General features: G+C 39.5%; 1 protein-coding gene across 4 annotated transcripts in view; it reads right to left on the bottom strand.

The window, feature by feature from the left end:
• Positions 1-22,961, bottom strand: part of STRN3 (striatin 3) — a 62,232-nt gene that overhangs the window by 12,391 nt on the left and 26,880 nt on the right. For 2 of the 4 annotated variants that reach the window (XM_077323020.1, XM_077323024.1), the window contains exons 8-9: positions 10,271-10,381; positions 3,602-3,742 (exon numbers count right to left, since the gene is read on the bottom strand). The exons of 1 other annotated variant lie outside the window; for it this stretch is intronic. In XM_077323020.1, coding sequence (XP_077179135.1) covers positions 3,602-3,742; positions 10,271-10,381 — 252 coding nt within the window. The remainder of the gene's footprint in view (positions 1-3,601; positions 3,743-10,270; positions 10,382-22,961) is intronic. One more of the 4 variants, XM_077323022.1, reaches the window with a different exon arrangement.

Consider the following 22,961-nt stretch of genomic DNA (forward strand, 5'->3'; position numbering starts at 1 on the left):
AATGGTCCTAGTACTTGGGATATGATGGAGGGAGATAAAAAGCTGCACTGGAAGAAGAAGGGGTCTGTAAAGATCCATTCTGATAATTCCACGTATCTATTGGAACCAAGACAATGCCTGTTTTAGGTATCATGGATATTTTATTCATTATCAATCACACAAAGGAATGTAGAAAGGAATGTGGTATCTGAGTAACTGCAACTTTGCTCTACATTCAATCAATCAATCAATCCATCCATCCATCCATCCATCCATACATACATACATACATACATACATACATAAATTGTGTGTTGCCCCATCTTGTTAGCTCAGAGGCAGTGGACAACATTCTAAAACTATCCCTCATAAAATAAAATAGTAAACTATATAACACTCCTTCATTAAAAAACACCTCCTACTGTTGTCTCACTGTTTGTCAGGGTTTGGAAGGATTCCTGTTGGTGGATGTTTCACTTACCTTTTTAAACCATGAATTATTATTTAAGATACAGTCACCCTCTCTTTCCCTTTTGCAAATAATCTTTTATCCAAAACATTAATAAAACAAACTAGTTTAATAGAGTATTAAGTCTAGATTTACCGAAGAACAGATTCACAGCATGTGTTTTGGGTTGAGATGGTACAAATCTTAAGGAACAAAATTGAAGACCAGTAGCATCTTAAAGACAACATTTCTAGGGTATAGGATTGTGTGAGTCAGTACTCACTTCAACTAATACTAATGGTATCTGATGAAGTCACCTTTGAATCTCAAAAACGTATACCCTGGAAAATTTTGTTGATCTTTAAAATGCTACTGGATTTGAGTTTTATTCTACTACTACAGACTAGGTACCCACCCTTAAACTAACCTTTAAAGTTCTCTTTAGGAACTAATTGCCCAGATAAAGAGAGAAACTGATTCCTCCTCTAATTTCTATTTTTCCGCAATTGCACAAAAGGGCTAATTTTCATGTTTATCTTTGTCTGCACCTTTCGAAAAAGCATGGACATGAGGCTCAGTTATATCACAAACCACTTTTCAAGATACTTTTTAATTTAGGGATGGAACAGACTGGAAAATTCAGGTTTGATTCGGAGTCTTCCCAAACCCCAAATACCAAATGGCTTTAACATGAGGCCTGGGGTGATATCTTAACTGACAGCGTGATTGAGGCAGGGTTTTATTAGTTTAATTTTAAGATTTTAAATGCTTTACAATATGAGATTATTATTCTTTGTTGAGACCTTTTTGGAGAGGGGTGACCTAGAAATCCAATAAATATATAAATAAACAAGCCCAGATGACCCAAGCCCCCTGTACTGGTTATCAGGCTCAGCCACAGGTATTGCATTTCAGCAGCAGTTCAGCATGCTTCAAGCAGCAGAGAGAGTGCGAAGATTAGTCAGCCAGGCCAGAAAGCCAGAGGTATAGTCAAACCAGCAAACAAGATCGGAAGAGGGCGGTCAAGGTTCCAGTCTGAAGTCAGAATGTCCTAGAAATCTGGCAGGATGTCAGGCAGGGATTAGACAAGGTGGGTGTCAGCTTGAGCGCTGCGCACATTTGCGTCCACGCAGGACCAAAGCCTTAGCACTCCTAATAAGGAATCCAAGCGATTCCAGCTCTCATCCTGTGAACACACTCCTTGTTCTGCTAATTGCCGGCAAGACCACACACAGGACTCTCCTATGTGCTGACAGTTCCCTTCCTTGTTGCTGGCAGCAATAATTCACAGCTGTTTCGGATGGGCTATCTGGCTCGGCAGCTGACTCTTCCAACTCCACCAGTTGAGCCTCTGCAAGTGTCCCTTGGTTACTCTCCAGCTCCTCCTCCGAGAAATCTGAAGACTGCAGCTGACTCATGACACCCTCAAAATGCTTCAGTTCAGTTCAAGCCAGTCCATTTCACTTCATTTCAGGGGAAGTGAAATGGTTCAATAACACAGCCTCTGGGAACAGCAGCTGTTTCTCCCCAGTTTGAGTGTGGGAGGGGGAGAGACATGTCCCCCTGCTCACTCAGACACGGGTCCCTAGGGGGCTTCTGCTCCAGGGTGCTGTGGCGCACCCAGGAGCAGAAACTGTCTTCCTGGTCTGAGGGGAGCTCCCTTCCCACTCAGATCTATAACAAGCCTTCTTCTCCTGGCTGCCTTCGGGATCAAATCCTTGACTGTCACAAGCCTTCCTTTCCTGGGTGCCCTGGAAAAGAAGCTGCCTTCAGGATCTGAGTGGGGAGGCAATGAGGACTAGCAGACAAAGCCTCAACAATAACAATTAAAATGCATTAAAAATACATAATTTCACACCCTACAAACATGTTTTAAGTGTCTAGTTTCTACATCAGGAGATTGCGTGTCACGCCAGGTATACAGTAAAGCTACAATATACAACTCCAAAATTTAATTTTATGGAATTACTGAATGAACAAAAATAATCAAACACAAATATCTTTCTTTGTGTTTATTTACTTGGCTGTACAACTAGAAGGGAAAAGGAAAGCATAGTGAAGGTGAGGACAGCATGCTACAATTTTCCACATTATGCAACTTGCCAAAGAATTAGAGAAAATGTCAACAGGAGATGTGCTTTGGTGAGAGAACAAGGCCACACATCCATTCCCTTGATCAATTATAAGCAGACCTGTTTAGTAGCACTGAGGCTTTCCGTTTCATAAAAAGAATCCCCACCACCCTTGGCCAATCTCCTAATAAAGGCATGTGGAAAAATCAGCATAGACAATGGTTTAAGGGCAGAGGGATGTGCACATTCAGAAGTTAAGAGAGAAACTCCTATGATATTCTATCACTTCCACAAAGCAACGCTTGGGGTCCATCAGGTTTCCCAATACTACTCTTTCCCCAGAACAGTAAAGGATACTGGGCAAAGATTTTTAAAAATGTATTAGCGCAGACTAATGGTACATTTCCTCACAATAATTCAATTTCAACTCAATGGCTTGCCACTTAAGCATTTTAAAGTTTGCATGGTCACCCTGTAAATTCTAGGAAACAGATGCCTTATTTTCAAGACAAAGCTCTGTTTAGGGTATGACTATGCTTCACATGGATTTGCAGGAATGGAATCCGAATGAGATTCATATGGTAAGCAAGATATAGCACAGTTCTGCTGTAGCCAGATTTTGATAAGGTACTCACAACGCAGTAATATTTTGAAAAATTACAGAGAAGGTTATTGTTTAACAGCAGCTGCCCTTTTAATAATCCCTTTGCTACTAAGAATATATTGTTGCATATTTCCACATACAAATTTTATTTTAACAAGATCGTCTGAACAGTGATTCTCTGATAAAATAGAAGGATGGTTGGATCCAGCATAGTATATTTTTCCATTTCTTAACTCCCCTTCCAATAACACCTTGAAGTACTGTTTCTCGGGGAATTTTAGGTTTCGTAGGAAGGGGAAGTTGCAAAGGTAATGTCTCATCAACAAAAGTCTTTGGACCCTCAGAGATGCTGTGCTGGATCCAACCCAGAAGTCGCAGAACAGAAAGCGGTGGTAGTCTTTTACAGAACCAAGAAGCAAGCAACACTAGGGACTATGCAAGGGTGTGGTTTTAAAATCAAACCTTCTAAAAACAAGTAAGTAGGTGAACTTATTGTACCTTCCTCTGCTCTTGCACCTTCATGATCAGTCATTCTAGAAGAGGGTGACCTAGATTGATTAATGACTCCTGAAGGGATGTGGGGTAGCTCATCATCGCCCAGATCAGCTATCATGTCGTGCAGTTTTGTCCTGTTGACCCCTGTAAATTAATGTCAGCAGCAAAGGTTCATTTAATTGCTACCGCATGACCTGATAGCCACTTATATGCCCAGTTCATCAATAAATAATCTTATTTTAATGTGATCTTGTTAAAGACACAGGCTTCAGCAAAAACACATATGGATGCATAATGCTGTGTGGGAAAATGAATCTTCAAGTTTTAAAAAATTGAAACTTGAGTTGTTTTAGTGTAATCTCGTTGTGCTCTGCTTAAAGGAGAGGACAGGACGCTTTAGTGTTTGAACTTCAAGAAAATAATCTCTGAACGAGTGCACACAAGCAATGTATTTGCAAGCCCCCCCCCCCCAAAAAAAATCCAGTACTTATATTACAAGTTACCACTGCTGAGAAAGTATAAAGTTTGTTTACTAAAAGAGATGACAAAAATAAAAATTGGTGGCTAAGAGGCAACAAACTGTTTAACTTCCTTTTTCATTTTTTAAATGATGAGTCAACTTAAAAATATTAATCTTTACACGTACTAAACAAATTTTTACTAGTCACAATTTTTTTTCCTATTTGGAAGGTGGCCTTGAAATTAGTATAATAGCTGCAGGTCTATCTTTTTAGAGATTTACACTACATTTATAGTAACAATTCTATTAAATCATAAAATGCTATGAATATAAATGATGCCCTAATTCCCATATAGCTAATTAAAATACAGGAAACAGAACTTAAACTGTTAAGCAGACGCTCTTCCTTCTTTGGTGAAGAAATACTCTTTACACATCATAGGAAGCAGTATCTCTCCCAATGAACTAATTCTCAACCACACTTTTCACTACAAAACAACTAGAAAAGCTTGTAACACCATAATGTCACTACCTTGCTATTATAAGACTTATAACTTCTGTTTACTGGCACAGTCCCCCTTTCCCCCAAGGTACTGCTACCTGTAGTCAAGAAAACATGCATGATCTATACAGATTGAACACTTGCTGAACTCTGTTTGAGCACCCTTCGTTAAAGCCAATTGTACTTCCTCAAAAGGATCAAATCAGACTTCAACTTGGATCCACTATGGAAGTACTCCGAAGAATTTTTACCTGCCGAGCATGTCTTCCTCATCTCCTCCCATCCTGATGGAGCCCCAAATTACACCTTAAAGGCCTTCTAGGCTGGTCTGGGAGGAAGGTGAGAGTCATGCTCTGTAGGCAGAAATCCTTCAGTTAATAAAAATGCTCTGGATGATTCAAGCCTCTCAACTGATCAGATGTACAAAATCCCACCACGGCAAAATGGTAGAATAGAGGACATTTGGTATGTTTGGGGTTGAAGTGTTCAGTGTAACATATACGTTTTAAATTTCATGGTGCTTTTCCTCAGGCCAGAACTTATAACAACATTATCAGGAAGATATGCCAGTCTTAAGATAAGATGCCATCGTAATAGAGGCAATTCATGCAGACTACTTGCATTAGAATTCTACCTTGTACAAAACTTAGGCTGAGAGAAGCAAATGAAGGAAGAATATGCTTAGCTTGATCTTGCTAAAATGGAAATGATGCTGGTTGGAGAAAATGAAATGCTGGAGGAAGTTGTGGTATCCAACTTTGACTTAATGTTAACAGACTCAAGAGTTTGGGATTTGTCCAATTCAGCCCTTCTATTGGAAAAGAAAGTGAATCGACTGGCAAAAAGTACCCCTTACCAGCTTCATATGGCATGTAAAGCCTCCATTTTCAAATTCACTGATCTATGTTACAGTAATACAGTAATTCAGACTCTGCATGTAGATAGCAGGTAGCACATAGCACATACATAGCAGTTACTGTTGAAGGGGAATAGTCATTTTGAACATGTTACCCCAAGTTTAAGATCATCACACTGTATGCCTGTTTACATACAGGAAGAAGGCCCAGACCTTATACAGGTTTGGGAGGTTTTTTTTTTTTGGCTGATGTAATATTGTAGCTGTTTTTCAATTTATGTAAGTCAGATCTATGTGTGGCACTAACTAAACTCTCCAGCTGTAAGACAAAGACATGGTAATTCTTATATTAGTAAAGCTGGAGATAAATTTTAGAAGTAGGCTTATGGTCAGGGCCCAAAACTACAACCACCAATAAATGCTGGATTTACCACTGGGAAAGAGGAAGACCTGTTCCTGCTCCAAAAACCCCACTGTTTGGATGGATACTGGCTATTAAGCTTTAGCACTACAATTGCTTCAGGTTCCTTCAGACTCTCTGGAGCCACACTACTACTGGGATTGTAAACAAGGAACATCTCTGCACTACTCATACACTGCTGTTTTGAAACTTGACTTCAGGGAGGGGAGCACTACGCTCTTTATTTGAAGTATAAATAAGAAATTATTCCTTTGTTTAATAAAACACATACTTTAAAATTAGCCACATTTATGCACAACTAGTTATCAGTCCTACCAAATATTAAAGCTTCTGTCATAGTTGTGCATTTTAGGAACTATTCCAGATAACCAGGTTCTATTTATTCAAACCTACAATGAGAAAACATCAGGCAGTACAGAACAGGGAAAATACAATTCTTCTAAGTGCTATTATGTTGAGGTTGGGACAGGGGGATAAGAGTCAACCACAAACTTATCCTCATAGCTGAAAAATCAAAACAGAACTATAATACAATATCCTGCAGATCTTAAATGCAAGAATTAATGTAAACCTCTGCTAGTAGTGTATGTTGTATTAAAACTAGAACTGTGACCATCCAGTTACAGAGCCAGAAGAGTTCTGGCAGCTGGCAGTTTTGGCTTTCAGTCAAAAAACCGCATGTATAAACATAATTGTGGAAACAGTTATCAAACAGCATGGAAAGAGATGAATGGGTTGAGTACAGCAGGGATGGTAAATTACACTCCTTTTGCTAAGACTGCAGTTTTAAGTTTACTTTGTCTCCATTACATGTGAATGAAGTAGGATGCTAAGTCAGGGAAGAGAATGCAAACCATAGATTAAGGCAGGGGTAGTCAACCTGTGGTCCTCCAGATGTTCATGGACTACAATTCCCATGAGCCCCTGCCAGTGTTTGCTGGCAGGGGCTCATGGGAATTGTAGTCCATGAACATCTGGAGGACCACAGGTTGACTGCCCCTGGATTAAGGTATTCCTAGTGAGCAGCAATTTAAGTTTCTAAATAGAATCTTAGAGTTGGAAGGGCCATACAGGTCATCTAATCCAACATTCTGCTCAATGCAGGATTAGCCTAAAGCATCCATGATAAATATCTGTCAGCTGCTGCCACCTCCTTAGGAAGCCTATTCCACTGCTGAACTACTCTGTGAAAAATTTTCCCCCCGATACCTATCCGATACCATTCTTGGGAGATAAATCGTGCTTATTTCCTCAGATCACCAAGTTGTCCTTCAGATGTTTGCAATCACCCCCTTTAATATCTGCTCCATTATCTCCCCTGTAACAGAAGTCTGACTCATTAGTCAATAGTTTCCTGAGTCATCTTTCTTCGCTTTTTTGAAGACTGGGATAAAATTCGCTCTACTCGTCTTCTGTGACCTCTCCAGTTCCTAAAGATGATAGATAGGGTTCTGCAAGCTCTCCAGAAAGTTCTTTGAGCACTCTTGGGTGCACACCATCTGATCCAAAGGATTTGAACTCATCCAGTGCAGCCAGCTGCCTCGACAATCTCTCTATACGTGTCAACCACCACCCAGACACCATACCTTGCCTACTACCATCCCTAGATGTGTCCATATTCTTCTTGGGGGGGGGGGGAGAACAGGCAGATCCTTTCTGCTTTCTCTCTGCCTTTTGTCAGAGTTTCTCTGTTTCAGCCAACAGAAGGCCTACTGCCTCATTTATCTTACATTTGCTCCTCGCATACCTGAAGAAGCTTTTCTTGTTATAATGGGCTTCCCTAGCCAGTCTCAGCTATCTCCCAGCTTTGGCCTCTAATGGCTGACCTACAGCACCTAGTAACCTTCAGATACTCTTCTTTAGAAGTCTGTCCTTCCCTCCATTTCTTCAACATTTCCTTTTTCTTCATTAGCTCCCCCTGAAATGCTTTCTTCATCCAAATTGGTTTCTTGGATCCCCTACCATGTTTCCAACTTGTTGGAATAGTTAGGGCTTGAGCTTGCAATAGTTCTTGTTTAGGGAGAGCCCACCTATCACTTACTCCTTTTTCTTCCAGTATACTTGTCCACAGATGACTCTCATCATTCCTGAGTTTATTAAAGTCTGACTTATTAAAGTCTAACATGCACATCTGGCTCCGAACTTCCCTCCCCCCATCTCAAAGAGTTCTAGGAGGACATGGTTACTTCCACCTAGGGTCCCCAGATCCTTCACCCCATCCACCAACTCATATTCATCCACTATTGCATTCCAGTCATGGGAATCATTCCACCAAGTCTCTGTAATGTCTACTAAAGGGCCCAGAGTACCTGGGGGACTGCCTTTCTGCCTACACCCCTCAAAGAGCTTTGCGCTCCATCACTTCAAACTGGCTAGTGATCCCTGGTCCCAAGGAAGCCTGCTTGACCTCAACCAGGGTTAGAGCCTTCTCTGTCCTGGCTCCCACCTGGTAGAACGAGCCCCCAAAAGCAATCAGGGCCCTAATGGAACTAAAATACGGCCTGCAAAAGGGAGCTCCTCCACCATGCATTTGGTTCAGGTCAACTGGAACCAACAATATCCACTGGACACTGGAACCTTCCTTCCAGGAACCCATGCACTGACTTGAACAACCATGGACCTGTTTGATTATTATTCTGTTAAATTGTTATTCTCTTATTATTATCATTACCATTGCTGTTATTTTGATTCGATATAAAAAACTGAGTTTGATGTATAGTGACTTTATGTTTCATGTGAACCGCCCTGACCCCTGTAATAAATGAATAAATAAATAAATGTTGTTCATTCCCACATGGACCATCACATATCACATATATAGGTAATAATGCATAGGTTTGATCAGTTTTAGCATCCAGTCCATAATGCCTTTAATCTTTGCCCCTGACACACCTCTCAGACTAGGTCTGGTGCATAATCCCTGAAACTCTTTCACACATTGTTATCTGAACCAAGACTACCAGTGCAATCCAACATGGAATTTCTTCAGTTCAAGGTCATTGAATGAATTAATTTAGACTGGACAAGCTCTGCACAGAATTGCATTGTGAGTTCTTTGAAAACAACCACCCTGTATAAACTTTAAGTGAAACATGAGATGAAATATGATACAATGTTACCATTCTTCCCTGACTTTGGTCCATTTCACAGGCTGCTGGTTGTGGAAGTGAAGAAATACTGAGCATGACTGTCATGTTATGAGTCTCTAATTGCTAGACACTATCATGCACCCCTACTGTGCAATGTCTAGTGTGAGCCTAAATTTATTTTTTAATGGGGAGAGAACCCTATAATGACCATTCAAAGGCCAAAATGAATACCACAAAGAATAAAGACAATCAAGAACAGAAGGTATCACTGAGTAGCAACAGCAATTTCATCTGGCATGTTACTTCATTAATTTTCACTGAAAATTAATTTCACTAAACATTAAGCAAATATCTTCCTGCTAGCCCTATGAAATGAGAATGATATTGTACAAGAGAGAAAAACAGTTTAAAAGATGACTGCATATTAAGCAATGTAAATCAAGCATGTAATTAAAAATTCAAATGCGTAAATCAAAATTAAGCTTAAAAACTAGGCTTCAAGTCAAATTATGGCTCCACAAAAGTAGTCATAAGGGCTACTGTCTGTCTTGCTACCCTATGTTCTGCAGGAATTTCACAGAATACAGCAGAAAAAGACTCTCTGTTCACAGTGGCTGTGTACAACCCCTACATGAGAGAAAAGCACTGCTTCTGCCTTCCAGAAACAGCCAAACAAAACCTGTTATTTCCTGCGTGATCATCCATATGATAAATACTTGGCACTCCCCATGCCCTTTGCAAGTGTCAGAAGACCCGAGATCAGACTGGGTCTTGTTTCAGTTGGTACTGGAAATTTGTATAAGACACTAGTAGCAAGGAGTGAAACAAGGCTCAGGTCCTCCCTTCCCTAGTGCTCTGCCATGCTCATAGCACTTGGGGAGATGAGAATTTAGTGCTAACTACAAGTCAATCGTTAGTAAGCCAGCCCATAGTTTGTGCCCCCCCTCCCCCCGTTGATATCTTTGGCATTTATGATCAGAGCTTTTTTTAAAAACAACAACAACAATTTTACTTACTAATATTTGGCAAAGTTGATCAAAGTCAGAAAATACTATTCATTAGTATTTAGCTCAGATTTTAAGTCTTCGTCATTTTTATAATATATTCCTAGGTGATAGTGAAGCAACATAATTTGTTCTTTACCTCCTGCTGCCACCTGCAAGGTCCAAATTTAAAATTCAACTACAGATCAAATTTTGATTTGCCAATGTATCAATGGAAAGTTAAAGTTAGTTGCCCCCAAGCCTCCAGAGTGTTAAAATGGAAAAACAAGAACATGTTTTTAAAAACAACTGTCTTCCACATGGATTCAGAGTTGTGTCAAGATTTAGAATCTGCACTTACTCTTCACCCCTTTCTTCCCCTTTCGTTCCTTCTTGTATTGTTCCTTCAGTTTACTTATTAGTCCCTGGTCTACATCCCAAACCTCAGCAGTTGGGGACAGGTCATCTTTGTCTACATGCAGCATATTATTGAAAGAAAAATAATCAGCAATTGGCAATGCAAGCTGCTGTGAGTGCTACAGGTTAATCATTAAAATGAAAAGTGTTATTCAATTACATTTCAGCATTTTTAAAGGTGCAGTTTCAGTTACTGTTTTGTAAAACACTTCAAATTTTGGTCATATCTTTTTCATACCCTTTCATTAAGATAATTTGTCAACAATGAAAATGTTTTCATTACTTTCTATTCACAGATATAAAGGAATTAATGGATTGACTTTAGTGCATGAAATTACTGCATCTTTAGTAAGACAATATTTAAAATTATCCAGCCAGCTTTGAACAAGCAAATAAATATAGTTCATGCAATATCATTCATAAAAGTGCAAACTAAATTAAGTGTAGGCACCATTTTGTCCATAAAGTCACCATGCATTCTCCTCCACTTTATTCTACATGCAGTAAAATATAGTAGCTGTAGAAAAAGACCAAGATACAACACAATGTAAAGGATAAGCCTATTAAGATTATTAAATATATATATATATATATAAGATAAGATGCAAGTCAAGACAGTTTTGGCATACCCATAAAACTTCTTTTTGTTTTTCATTCTTTTATTTTTAAAAGAGCATAAATTCAAAGTCTACAAATCCTGCAATCCCATTGGGATTACTGAACTCCATTAGTATTTTGGGGGGAAAACAACGGCAGGATAGTTGGTCTGCCAAAAACTATAGTGGTGGGAATTCAAGCCATATCAGAACATGTTACATGGAAGCTCCACTGAAAACAGTAGGTATTATATGAAATATCCTTAGGTACAGCATTCATAATTTAAAATAAATTTAAGCACCCTTAATTCAATAAAGGTTACACTACAAATCAGACACCTGATTAGAATATAATTGACAGATATTTTGAAAATAAGAATATTTTTGTGTACATGCTAGTATGAATGACCCAGCAAGAAACTCTTTTATAAAACTGTATCTGAAATTCTACACCCACTTACTTAGGAGTGAGCCTGCTAAAAGGAAAGAATGCTACTAGCTAGCACAAACTGGGCTGCAACTTAGAAAATATTTCCAAAATAGCTGTTGTAACATGTATAAGGAATTGATGGTATTTGATTTATTTTCTAAGCAACACATTTTTTCTATGATTTCATTCAACTGTGTGCTAGTTTGCATCTTCAGAAAAATTCCTATAAGTAAATACTCCCTTCCCCTGTGGGGACAAACTAACTCATGAATTGGGAAATCGTGCAAATAGTTGAATGGGAGGGTATTCTGACCCTCTGAGATAATATCTGGCTCTATTCTGTTCATTCAGCCTGTTTTTGCTTTAAAATAAAATGGCAGAGGAAGGAAACACAGGAACTGTGTTTGCAATGTCATTATTTCTGGTTCAAAAGGACAAACTAGATGCATGACCTTCATCTAGAAATCAACCATTAAATACGATAATACAGAAAAAGGGTATGAAATAGTAAGAATGCATGAAACTTTGCTCAATGGGAGCTGGCTACGGGATTCTTGTGTGGAAACAGGGCTCAGAATCATGATTTAATAGAGGAAGACTATGGATTTACAATGAGCTGAACAGAACTTTTCACTACTACTTTTCATTACTCAAAAGAGTCTCAAAATGGCTTACAATTGCTTTCCCTTCCTCTTCCCATAGCTGACACTGTTAGGTAAGTGAGGCTGGGAGAGCTCTAAGACAACTGTGACAGACCCAAGGTCACCCAGCTGGCTGCATGTGGAGAAGTGGGGAATCAAATCCTGTTCTCCAGATCAGAGGCCACCGCTCTAACCACTACACCACACTGACATTGTAAGCACTGGTGCAGAGTTGTAAATAATAATCTGGTGACAGTCTCTCAACTCTTCTGACTGCTCTCACAGGCTCCTCACTTGCTTTGTCTCAAAAAGGTGGGCTTATAATTGCTATGAACTCTTGGACTAGAAGGAACAAAAGGTATTTTGTAAACTTCCATATATATATATATATGGAATAATATATATATATATAATAATATTGTTGCAATATAAGAATTAGAGTTCCAACCATAGAGTTGGAAGAGATCTCCAGACCAGAGTTGGGCGCTTCGACGTCTGAAGTGGCTGCTTGTGCTCAAAGAATCCAGTGTTATGGCATGATGGGGGGGGGGGGAAAGCGTGGATGCTGGTGCGCTGGTCGGCACATACACACACACAAGCGCAGAGCTCTGCACCTGCGTGTGTGTGCCTGCCAGCACCCGTGCCTCCCCTCCCCCCTCCCATACTGAAGAAGAAGAAGAAGAGTTGGTTCTTATATGCCGCTTTTCCCTACCCGAAGGAGGCTCAAAGCGGCTTACAGTCGCCTTCCCATTCCTCTCCCCACAACAGACACCCTGTGGGGTAGGTGAGACTGAGAGAGCGTTGATATCACTGCCCGGTCAGAACAGTTTTATCAGTGCCATGGCAAGCCCAAGGTCACCCAGCTGGCTGCATGTGGGGGAGCACAGAATCGAACCTAGCATGCCAGATTAGAAGTCCGCACTCCTAACCACTACACCAAACTGGCTACTGCTGGCTGCTTCAGGCACAATCAGCCATTTCAGACGCCAAAGCACCGAACCCTACTCCAGGGTCATCTAGTCCAACCTACTGCACAACGCAGGAAGTCACAACTACCTGCCCACCCACAGTGACCCCAATTACATGCCCAAATGATTTCCCCACCAAAAATCTCCAGAATCCAGCCTGGCATGGAGGAAATTCACCTATCATCCTACAGTAGTGATCAGCAATTTCCTTGGTGAGCAAGGAAGGGCCACAAGAGAAAAACATTGACTCTCCATCCTTCCTTCTAACCTAAAACACAGACAACTGCCTGTGTCCCAAACAGGGCCGGATTTTCCTATAGGCTAACTAGGCTTCAGCCTAGGGCCTCAAAATAAAGGTTAGTACCAATCACAACATGTTTCATTTAACATATTGATATATATCAGAGTAATGATGTATTTTATTATCTCTCATGTAATTTACAAACTTAAAAATGGGAGGTGAAAGGGCCACATAAGTGGAATAGCCTAGGGCCTCTTTTCATGTAAATCCGACCCTGGTCCCAAACTCATGTTCTATATGGGGACACAGGTTTTATTCTTAAGAACTAGTACTATTTAAATCTCGAAAGAAAACTAAGTTAGCCATGAGTGCAACAAAATCCTAACAGTACAAGCCAGATGCCGTTGCAAATTTGGCTCGATATTTATCAACTTTATTTATAACCTACCATTCTCCCCAATGGGGACCCAAAGCAATTTGAACTGTTCTACTTTCTTTCATTTTATCCTCACAGCAAGTTAAGGTGAGAATGTGTCATTGGCCCAAAATCACCCAGTAAAACTGGATGGCAGAGTGGGGATTCAAACCTGGGTCTCCCTGATCCTGTCCAGCACTCTAACCACTGCATCACATTGTATAAGAACCACTGACATTTTCCCAACAGTATGACATTTCAATACTGCCAACTCTTCTGAGGTTCTGTGCCCTCAGCTCACTCACCCGCTATATGGCAGCAAAAGCGGGAGACTCCTCAAGGTGACAAAAGAGGAAATGAGGGGAGGAGTGCTCGCTCCTGTCAGAAAGCAAAAATACAGCTGCTGGCCAATCCCCGCCCCTCTTTCACTTTTTTATTTCCTGGCCTTCTCTAGGTGAAGGCTTTTAAGAGCCAACAAATCAAATACATTGATGTGTGTGTGTATGTATATTTTTCTTTCTTTTAAAATATAATTTTAATAATACCTATTTTTTCCTTTTCCTTTTTTTTTCTCCCCTCCTCTCCCTTTACCTCTTCACAATTCCCTTTTCCCTTTTCTTTTATTCTCTCTCTCTTCCCCCACCTCCCTTGTTAAATTCATACTTTAATAGTAGACATAAAATGTTTTGCGGGTAATAGAATTATAAAATGACATTTAGGAAATAAGCTAAATTTTTCATTTTCTATTTCTTTTACTCTTATTCAGAATTTATATATGTGATAATATTATGAGTATTTTATATAAATATTTAAAATATCTCTCCCTATTATAACAGATATTCACTATATTTGGATATTTTAACAATATTAAATGTGATAATCATAAACTTCCGTATCTGCACAGAAAAAATATATGGAAACAGTATATGGAAAATGCATACATTTTTAGAAACAGAAGAACAAAAAGAATAATGGAAACTGGAACATGTCAAAAAGAGAAAAGGAAAATAGTAGAAACTGATGGAAGACTAAACCCCCCCAAAAAAACAAAGATTGGTGGGAAAGCTATCACAAATATTAGTGAATCAAATTCAGAGTATCCAGAGAAATGTTCAAGAATCTGAGTGAAGAACATAGAAGTACATTCAAGAAGCATATTAAGAATTATCAGCTGGGCTGTCAGATATTAATCCAAAACTAACAGACCAACCAATAAATTTTAAGTATTAAGGAACAAAATGAAAATATTTATTTAGAAAGACTAGTATCGCAGATTGAGAAAGCAGAACAAAGAACTGAATATTGTAAATACAATGCAGATAAAATAATCTGCATTTTAGAGGCATATGAGAAAATTTTGGGAGACTAAACTTGGAAGAGAGATTTCTTGGAATAATGCTAAGATTATTTGAAGATATAAGGCGATTTTCCAAACACTGACCCGATATTTAGAGTGAATTGCATTCAATAATGTTACCTTAAAATATACAGGTTTGCCTCACTCATTAGAAAACACGAGGTATAATACTAAAGAAGCAAAGAAGTAGCAAAAAAATGCAGATCTTTTCAGGATCAACTAACAAGTGTCTTAAAGAAATGGAAAGGATTTTTAGAGACAAATTCTACAAGAGAAGGAAATAAAATACCACTGGAAAATACCATTTGCAATACAAGTGTATTTACCCAAAGGAAGGAAAGTAATAAAACAGAATCACGAGCTAAGCTATAGGCTGAAGAACTGCAAACAGAGGATTCAAATACAGGAACTGAAGGAAAATCTTCAAGCTGTCCTGAGATTGTTTATTTTTATGCCACCCTTCTCTAGCAGAAACAAACAAACAAAAAGCAAGTTCACCTAAGAGCATAATAGAAGAAGCGGCCAAGGCATCAGCACCGGGACACAATGGATCAATTCAAAATAGTATAATGCATATTAATAAATTGAAGTGCTACATTTATATGATCCTCAGCTCTGGATCCAAGGACTGTCAGTGGACCTGATAACCATATTCTGAGTTGATCCACAAGTCAACAACATACCCAATCATGTTCTGTCTCCATCCTGTATGACAATGGCCCTGTAACTTGTACAACGGCAGGTGGGACCCAGCTTGGACTTACTCCATAGTTTCTCATATAAACTGGGCAATTTTGAACAAAATCCAAAGGAACTTTTTTAGCTGGCTCCTACTGGACTGAACTATCCTCCTCAAATCGGGATGCATCTGACCCAACAAGACCCAACAATCCTTCTATTCATAAGAAGTTTAGCGGGACTTCTACCAGTGGCTATGCACAGTATAATATACTGACTCAACAAGAAATTTGCCAAGTGGCAATACAATCACTTTCTATGATACACCCCAATGCCTTCCTTGTCATGCGTACCATTCTTCTGCCTGTCCGTTAGTTGATGGGTGAAATGGAGCTGACATAATGTGATGAATAGAGCTGCTTGCTAAGAATGAACGGAATTCTACTGATGAAAACTGCATCCCATTATCTGATCTAATAGTGTCTGGAAGCCCATGTGTTACAAGTAATTAGTGCAACACCCTGATAACTAGGGTTGGGTGCTTCGGTGCTTGAAGCGGCCAGTCTCTCCTGGCGCTGCCAGTGCCACGGGGGGGGGGGGGGAGGTGCAGGTGTCAGGACGCCAGTGGGCGCACACATGCAGGCGCAGAGCTCTGCGCCTGTGGGTGTGCACCCACCAGCGCGCTGAAACATTGGTCTTACTTCAAGGTTTCTTCTCTTCAGCGGGGCGAAGTCATCCACAGATGGTTAGCTCACAGCTCTGCTCGCTTAGGTAGGGCTATTCATATTATTTTGAGTGGCCTTAATGGGTTGCCATGGGCTAACCTTCCAGTTTTTTTTACAAGCTCCTCCATACAGATCTGTATTCGTATTTGTCTTGCAGCCCAAGGTGTTTTTGTTGTTTTTTTAGGGTGGGAAGTGGATGATTTTGCCACATACAAGAGAAGAAACCTTCAAGTAAGACCAATGTTTCATTCTACTTCAGCGGGGGAAATCATCCACTGATGGTTAGCTATGCCCAAGGTATGTTCCCTAGGGTTGAAAATAAACAGCGCATAGGCACCATCTTATATTCTGCCATTTGTTGGAGCATTCTTCTGCCAAAGGCTGCTTCCTCCAAGGTGGATTAGTCTATCTTGTAATGTCTAGCAAGGGTCAAAAGGGACCACCATTTCGCAGCTAATATGCCTTGTAGATACACTGTTTTAGCCAGAACATGATGGTGGATAGGACACTGGCCTTCCCACGTTTTGGGTGTTATGGAAATGAATAGGGCATCAGACACTCTAAGGGATGCTGTCCTGTTCAGGTATATGCATAGATCCTAGCAGACATCTAAGGTATGCTATTCCTTCCTCTTCCGGTCCTTTGGTTTGGGACAGAACATGGGCCATACCAGATTCTGGGTCTTGCAGAGTGCAGAACACTGAGTTCCCTTTGGAGATGAAGGAGAAATCCATGTATAGTGTCACAAAATCTTTTTGGAAGATGCACAGCTCCTTTCATGAGGACACTGCTGCAATCTCTGACATTCCTCACCAAGGTCACTGCCACTAGGAAGGTCACCTTCTAAAACAGACACTTTAGTTCAGCTGCTCTTAGAGATTCAAACTGTGAGTACGGCAGTGCCGTCAAGATTGCAGTTTCCAGGACGGGAATTGGTACTTCACTGGGGAAGCCAACAGTGTCAAACCCTTGATGACTCTCTTGATGTATCTGCTTGAGCTCAGACTCCTGCACCTGCTGGGGCCTGGTCTCATTAATCGCAGCGACCTGTCCTTCCAAGGTGATCAGTCTGAGACCTCTCTTACATGTATTGAACAAAACCTGAACCACTTCTGTCACCTCTGGCTCAAGTGGGTTCAGCTTACAGTCTGCTGCCCGCTACCTTGAAGTATGCCAGAAGTGGCTGTAGCTCCATTATGTTGCTGATCTCAATGACTGCAGCATGACATCTACAATTCCTCTACAGGGCCCCTGTGTTTCCAGGTTCTCCCTCTCAACTTTCATGCCATCAGTCAGAGCCAATCCACATCTGGATAACATACTGACACCTGAAGCAGATCCAGTCTGGTGGGTAAGCACCAGGGCTACTAGGATTTCAGCTGCATGCAGTTTGAAAAACACAGATGTCCAGGTCAAAATCAGATGACCTCTGTTCTTTCTTGACATATCCTGCTTATCAGATGGTTGGTGGGCAAGCCTGGGGGCAACACATATAAGGCTTTTAATGGTGTCTTCCCCCACCGCTAGTGGAATCTTGACATGACAATCTGATCTGTGACTGTTCATTGATGTCATCTGATCCAAGTATGGCTGGCCAAAGCAGGTTGCCATTTGAAGCAAAATATCCTGACTGAGACTCCATTCCTCAGGATTCAGGTCCTTCCTGCCTAGACAATCCATCTCTACGTTGGCGAGCCCTCTGAGGTGCTCTGCCTTGATGTTCGCAAGATTTGACTTTATCCACAGCAGCAGCTTCATTGCCTTGATGAACAACAACTGTGATCTTGTTCTGCCCTGTAGATTGATGTGGTAGACATGTGTTAGCACATATGAGAAGGTGATGTTGAAAAGCCTGCAGGACTTTCAAGCTGTTCTATAAGATAGCTTCAGTTGTGTTTGGCCTCAGCTGAAGTCCACCGTCTCTGCACAGTGTGGCATTTGCAGTGCGCCCCCCCAGCCACTCTTGCTGGCATCTGTTGTGATTATCTTCTGGGGATGTGGAAAAAACATCTCCTGGTGAGGTTTCCTGGGACCATCCATCAGTACAGCTGTCTTTGGGTTTAGTGGATCATGGTATCTCCCCATGCCTCTTTAGAGCTATTGCCTACTGGTAGGGTAAAAGAGTCCATTGCAAAGGCCTAGAGTGAAAGCGATCCAGTGGGATCATGACTGTCGTGGAGATCAGCAGGCCCAGAATGACTGCACTGCAGGCTAGGACCCTTCTTGGCCGCTGGTCTATAGGGGTGTACAGAATGCTGTCTCCAGCTGGTGTCCCTGGCTCTGCTAGCTGATGCTGAGGGCATGACCTTCTTTCTGTCCTTTGTCCCAACTAGGACCTTGTTCAGTTTTGACTTGCCAAAAGATTGGCAGCAATTTTGAAAGGTATCCACCTTCCTGCACTGTGCAGGAAGTTGGACTGGATAACCCTGGAGATCTCTTCTGATTCTATGATTCTAGAGTTTCAACCAGACATTGTGTCTGTTGATGATGGTGGCCACCTACAATCTTTTGTTCCTTTGGAAGGAGGAGGTGGCTCCATTTCAGCCTTGGAAAGTAATGCCTTTCCCTGCCACAGGGGATGCTGCCCCTTGTGACTTCAGCGGTGCTCTGCATTGTCCACCTTGGTCCCTCTGCTCTTAGGCGGATCTGTCCTCAGTCAGCTCTTCACTCTCCAGAGCTCACATCCACTTTCATGGCCAGATGCAGTGATTTAAGACAGGTGACCAGCAAGGCTGAAACATGATACTTTTATTAACTCCACAAGAAGAGTCAAGACAAAAAGACAGCTGCCTCTATGCACACTGAAATAGCTAGCCTATGCCCTCTGCTGACATAACTCAATCAACTACGGCAACCCCACTAATCCCATACACAACAGACATAAAAGAAGAAAAAACATGCAGCAAAATCTATGCAGCAAAATCTCTGACATGGCAAGAGGCATATATAATATTAATATATCTAGAAGATAATGATGCAATGCAACAACAATCATACAGACATATCTTTTTACTGAATGTAGAGCACAAAATCTTCACTACAAATGGCTGAAAGTTTAAGATAATGCTACCAAACTTAATACATTGATCAGGCTTTGTACCAAAGAGGTACATGAAAAATAATACATGATTTATGACAGATGCAACTGAATTCGTGAATAAAGCAAATAAGAAAGCAGCATTTTTTTTTTTTAGCGTTTGATAATGTAACATAGCCCTTTCTACTGAATGAACTTCAGAATATGGGCTGTGGCCTAGAATTCTGGAACTGTATATATTTAAACCAGCAAGTAAACATTTTAATAAACTAAAAGAAACAGTTTTAATCCAATATGCCAGGGCTATCCCCTGTCAGCTTTATTATTTATCCTAGAGACTTTAGCTACAGATATTAGACAAGACACAAGGATCAAAGTAATAAAAATGGATGACATAGAATTTAAAATCAAAATTTATGCCAATGATGTGGTTTTAAAAGTTTTGGATCCACAAAAACCTGTATATCTGAGGATAAATGTGACTGGACAAAACTGAACTTTTTATCAGAAGACCTGGAAACTAATACAAGCAGACAGGTAAAAATCTTGCAGGTAGGTAGAATTTCAGCAATCAAAATGAATGCATTGACAAAATTAATTTTTAATTCCAAATCTATCTATCTATCTATCTATCTATCTATCTATCTATCTATCTATCTATCTATCTATCTATCTATCTATCTATCTATCTATCTATCTATCTATCTATCTATCTATCTATCTATCTATCTAAAAAAGAAAGAATATTGACAGAGTTGGCAAGAAACCAGCATTAGGGTTTAAAATACTCCGTGATGAGAAAGAGAAGAGGCTTAACAGTTACAAATATAAAATTATATTATCTAGTGGCAGGTTTGGACTGAATTGCAAACTAGAGAAAATAGTAAAACTTCAATCAGTAGACTTAGATGAAGGTTTACACAACTATACATAGATAAAGAAATCAACCAAAATGATTATAACACAAGAATGGAGAAGTATAATTAGGAGTAATATAATTGGAGAAGACATTTTGATAATATGATTCACATGTTGGAACATACTGAGCCCTCCAAATTCTCAGTTCATGCCCCAAATAGAAGCTTATCATAATAATACAAGAAATTAAAATAATTATTTAATGTACAGCAATATGGTTAATACTTAGGGGAAACAAGTCCTGGCAAGATATTAGAAATGAAGGGTTCAACATTCAATGACTACTATATTACCAATCAGTTTCAAGACTAAAAATGATCATCAATAAAGAATGTGGACCTTTAAGAGAGATGACCAAGTTCCTTGGAAATTTTTAAACTGAGGCTGGATAGCCATCTGATAGAGAGGCTGATTCTGTGAAGGCTTAAGGGGATTGCAGATTACAGTAGATGAGAGATAGGGTTGATAGTGTCCTGCATAGTGCAGAGGGTTGGACTAGATGACTAATGAGGTACCTTCCAACTCTATGATTCTATTATTCAAACAACTCTTTACAAAGCAAAAAGATCATTTATTATGATGGATATGTAAACTATTACTTAATTAGAAACAGAAGTGGGAAAACATATGATGCAGAATTTTAAAGAGCAAGTATCTATGCACCAATAGGAATTGTTAGGATATATGTTCAACAGATCAGTATACAACTATCTTTTAAGTTCCCTATGTAAGTTAGGAATATGCTATAAGGAATATTGCCTAACAAAGTAATAAAAGTTTTGGAATAGATATTTGAATATAGGCTGACACAGAATCATCTATGCAGCAAAATGGAAATTAGAAGTCTGTCTAAATGTAAAAGAAGGGAAAAATAAACTTCCCAATTATGCAGTAATGGCAAATGTAACTTATTTAAGAAAAAGACAAATTTTGAAATCTGTGGAGGGAATGGTTTATTTTGTATGCAAGAGACAAATTTAAAACAAAAAACAGTTTAAGAACTATCTATAAATGTATAGTTTAATATATATAAATGTAATACAATGCAGAACAGAATGAGAATATATAGGTATAAGAAAGTGTATTTTGAACAAAATTTTTTTTTTATTGTGAGATATAATAAACTTTCTTTTGAACTTGGGTATATTGGAAACTGTGGCTAACATGTAGAAATGACAAACTAATACATGGAATATGTGTTAATTAATGATGAAATTAATAATACAGTTGTAAGATACATCATTTATAGAATCTGAAATTTAAAATGTATGAAGTAAAGACTGTTGCATTTTGTAGATAACGTCTTGATGATTGTAATGAAGATGTTAGAAATATTTTCTGTTCTATAACAGACTATAATGATTTTTTTTATATGTGGTTTGTGATGTAGTCCCTACTTTTCTTTTATGTCCCTTTGCGTGTCCCTTGGTGTGCCAGCTTGGTGTAGTGGTTAGAAGGCCTGATTTCTTATCTGGCAAACTGGATTTGATTCCCTGCTCCTCCTGCACATGTCGTCTGCTGGGTGACCTTGGGCTGACCACAGCACTGATAAAGCTGTTCTGACCAAGCAGTAATATCTGGGCTCTCTCAGCCTCACCTACCTCACAGGGTGTCTCTGTTGAGGGGAGAGGAAAGGGAAGGTGAATGTAAGCTGCTTTGAGACTCCTTCTGGGTAGAGAAAAGTTGCATATAAGAACCAACTGTTATATTATCTTGCTTCTTAAAAATAAAAATATTATTTTAAACCTGCTCTCTATTCTGGGAATTCAACAGAGCAACCAATTACTGTAGCCATCACTGAATGACAGACAAAGCTAGACAGAGGTCAAGGGATCTCATCCTGCATTCTGCAGGCTGGACTAGATGGCCCTGGGGATACCTTCCAACCCAATGATTCATCCCTTGCTATAATTCGGAGGGAATTATTTTACCGCACCAACTGCTATCACAATATTATGAACTGTTCAGATTTGCCAAAATTTCGCTATCAATATAACTTTGCCAGGCCAGCTGCTAACATATGTTCTATATCCTCTACAGAATAGACCATGTGTCATAGTTTCTTACACAGATGAGCAGAGGGTTCCCTTTTATTCTAAACATTGTAAATGTGCAGATTTAATGAAATCAACCACAGCTGTATATTATTAATCTTCCTTAATATATATTAGTAACCATCCTTAATTCTGAACACAGTCCTATCCCATTTCAATGGAATTTCCAGGTAAGTGTTTTTCACTACACCCTAAAATATTAGTTTTTATTATATAATCACATACTCCCAATATATTTTGGGCCAAACTAACACAATTTTGAACAGCTGGCAATTTTACCAAAACCAGATGAATTGTTTTCAACATTCCCAATATTATTTTCTTAAAAGACAAACACACACACACAAATTGCTTGGGAAGACAAAGAGGAACTCTTGTAAGTAGACTGACAACTCCTGCAGTTTCTTTAAGCAAGAAATTAAACAGAAAGTAGACGATAACTTTTACCATTGCATTTTGACCTTTCACTTGTAACTAGAATTTTAGCCTAAGAAATAGCACTTATAGGAAGACATAAGATAGATAGCAATCTGAAGTTTATTTATGTCTTTAAACAATGTAACACTTTTTGTTCC

The sequence above is a fragment of the Paroedura picta genome, chromosome 2, assembly GCF_049243985.1.
Source record: "Paroedura picta isolate Pp20150507F chromosome 2, Ppicta_v3.0, whole genome shotgun sequence".
Classification (NCBI taxonomy): Eukaryota; Metazoa; Chordata; class Lepidosauria; order Squamata; family Gekkonidae; genus Paroedura; species Paroedura picta.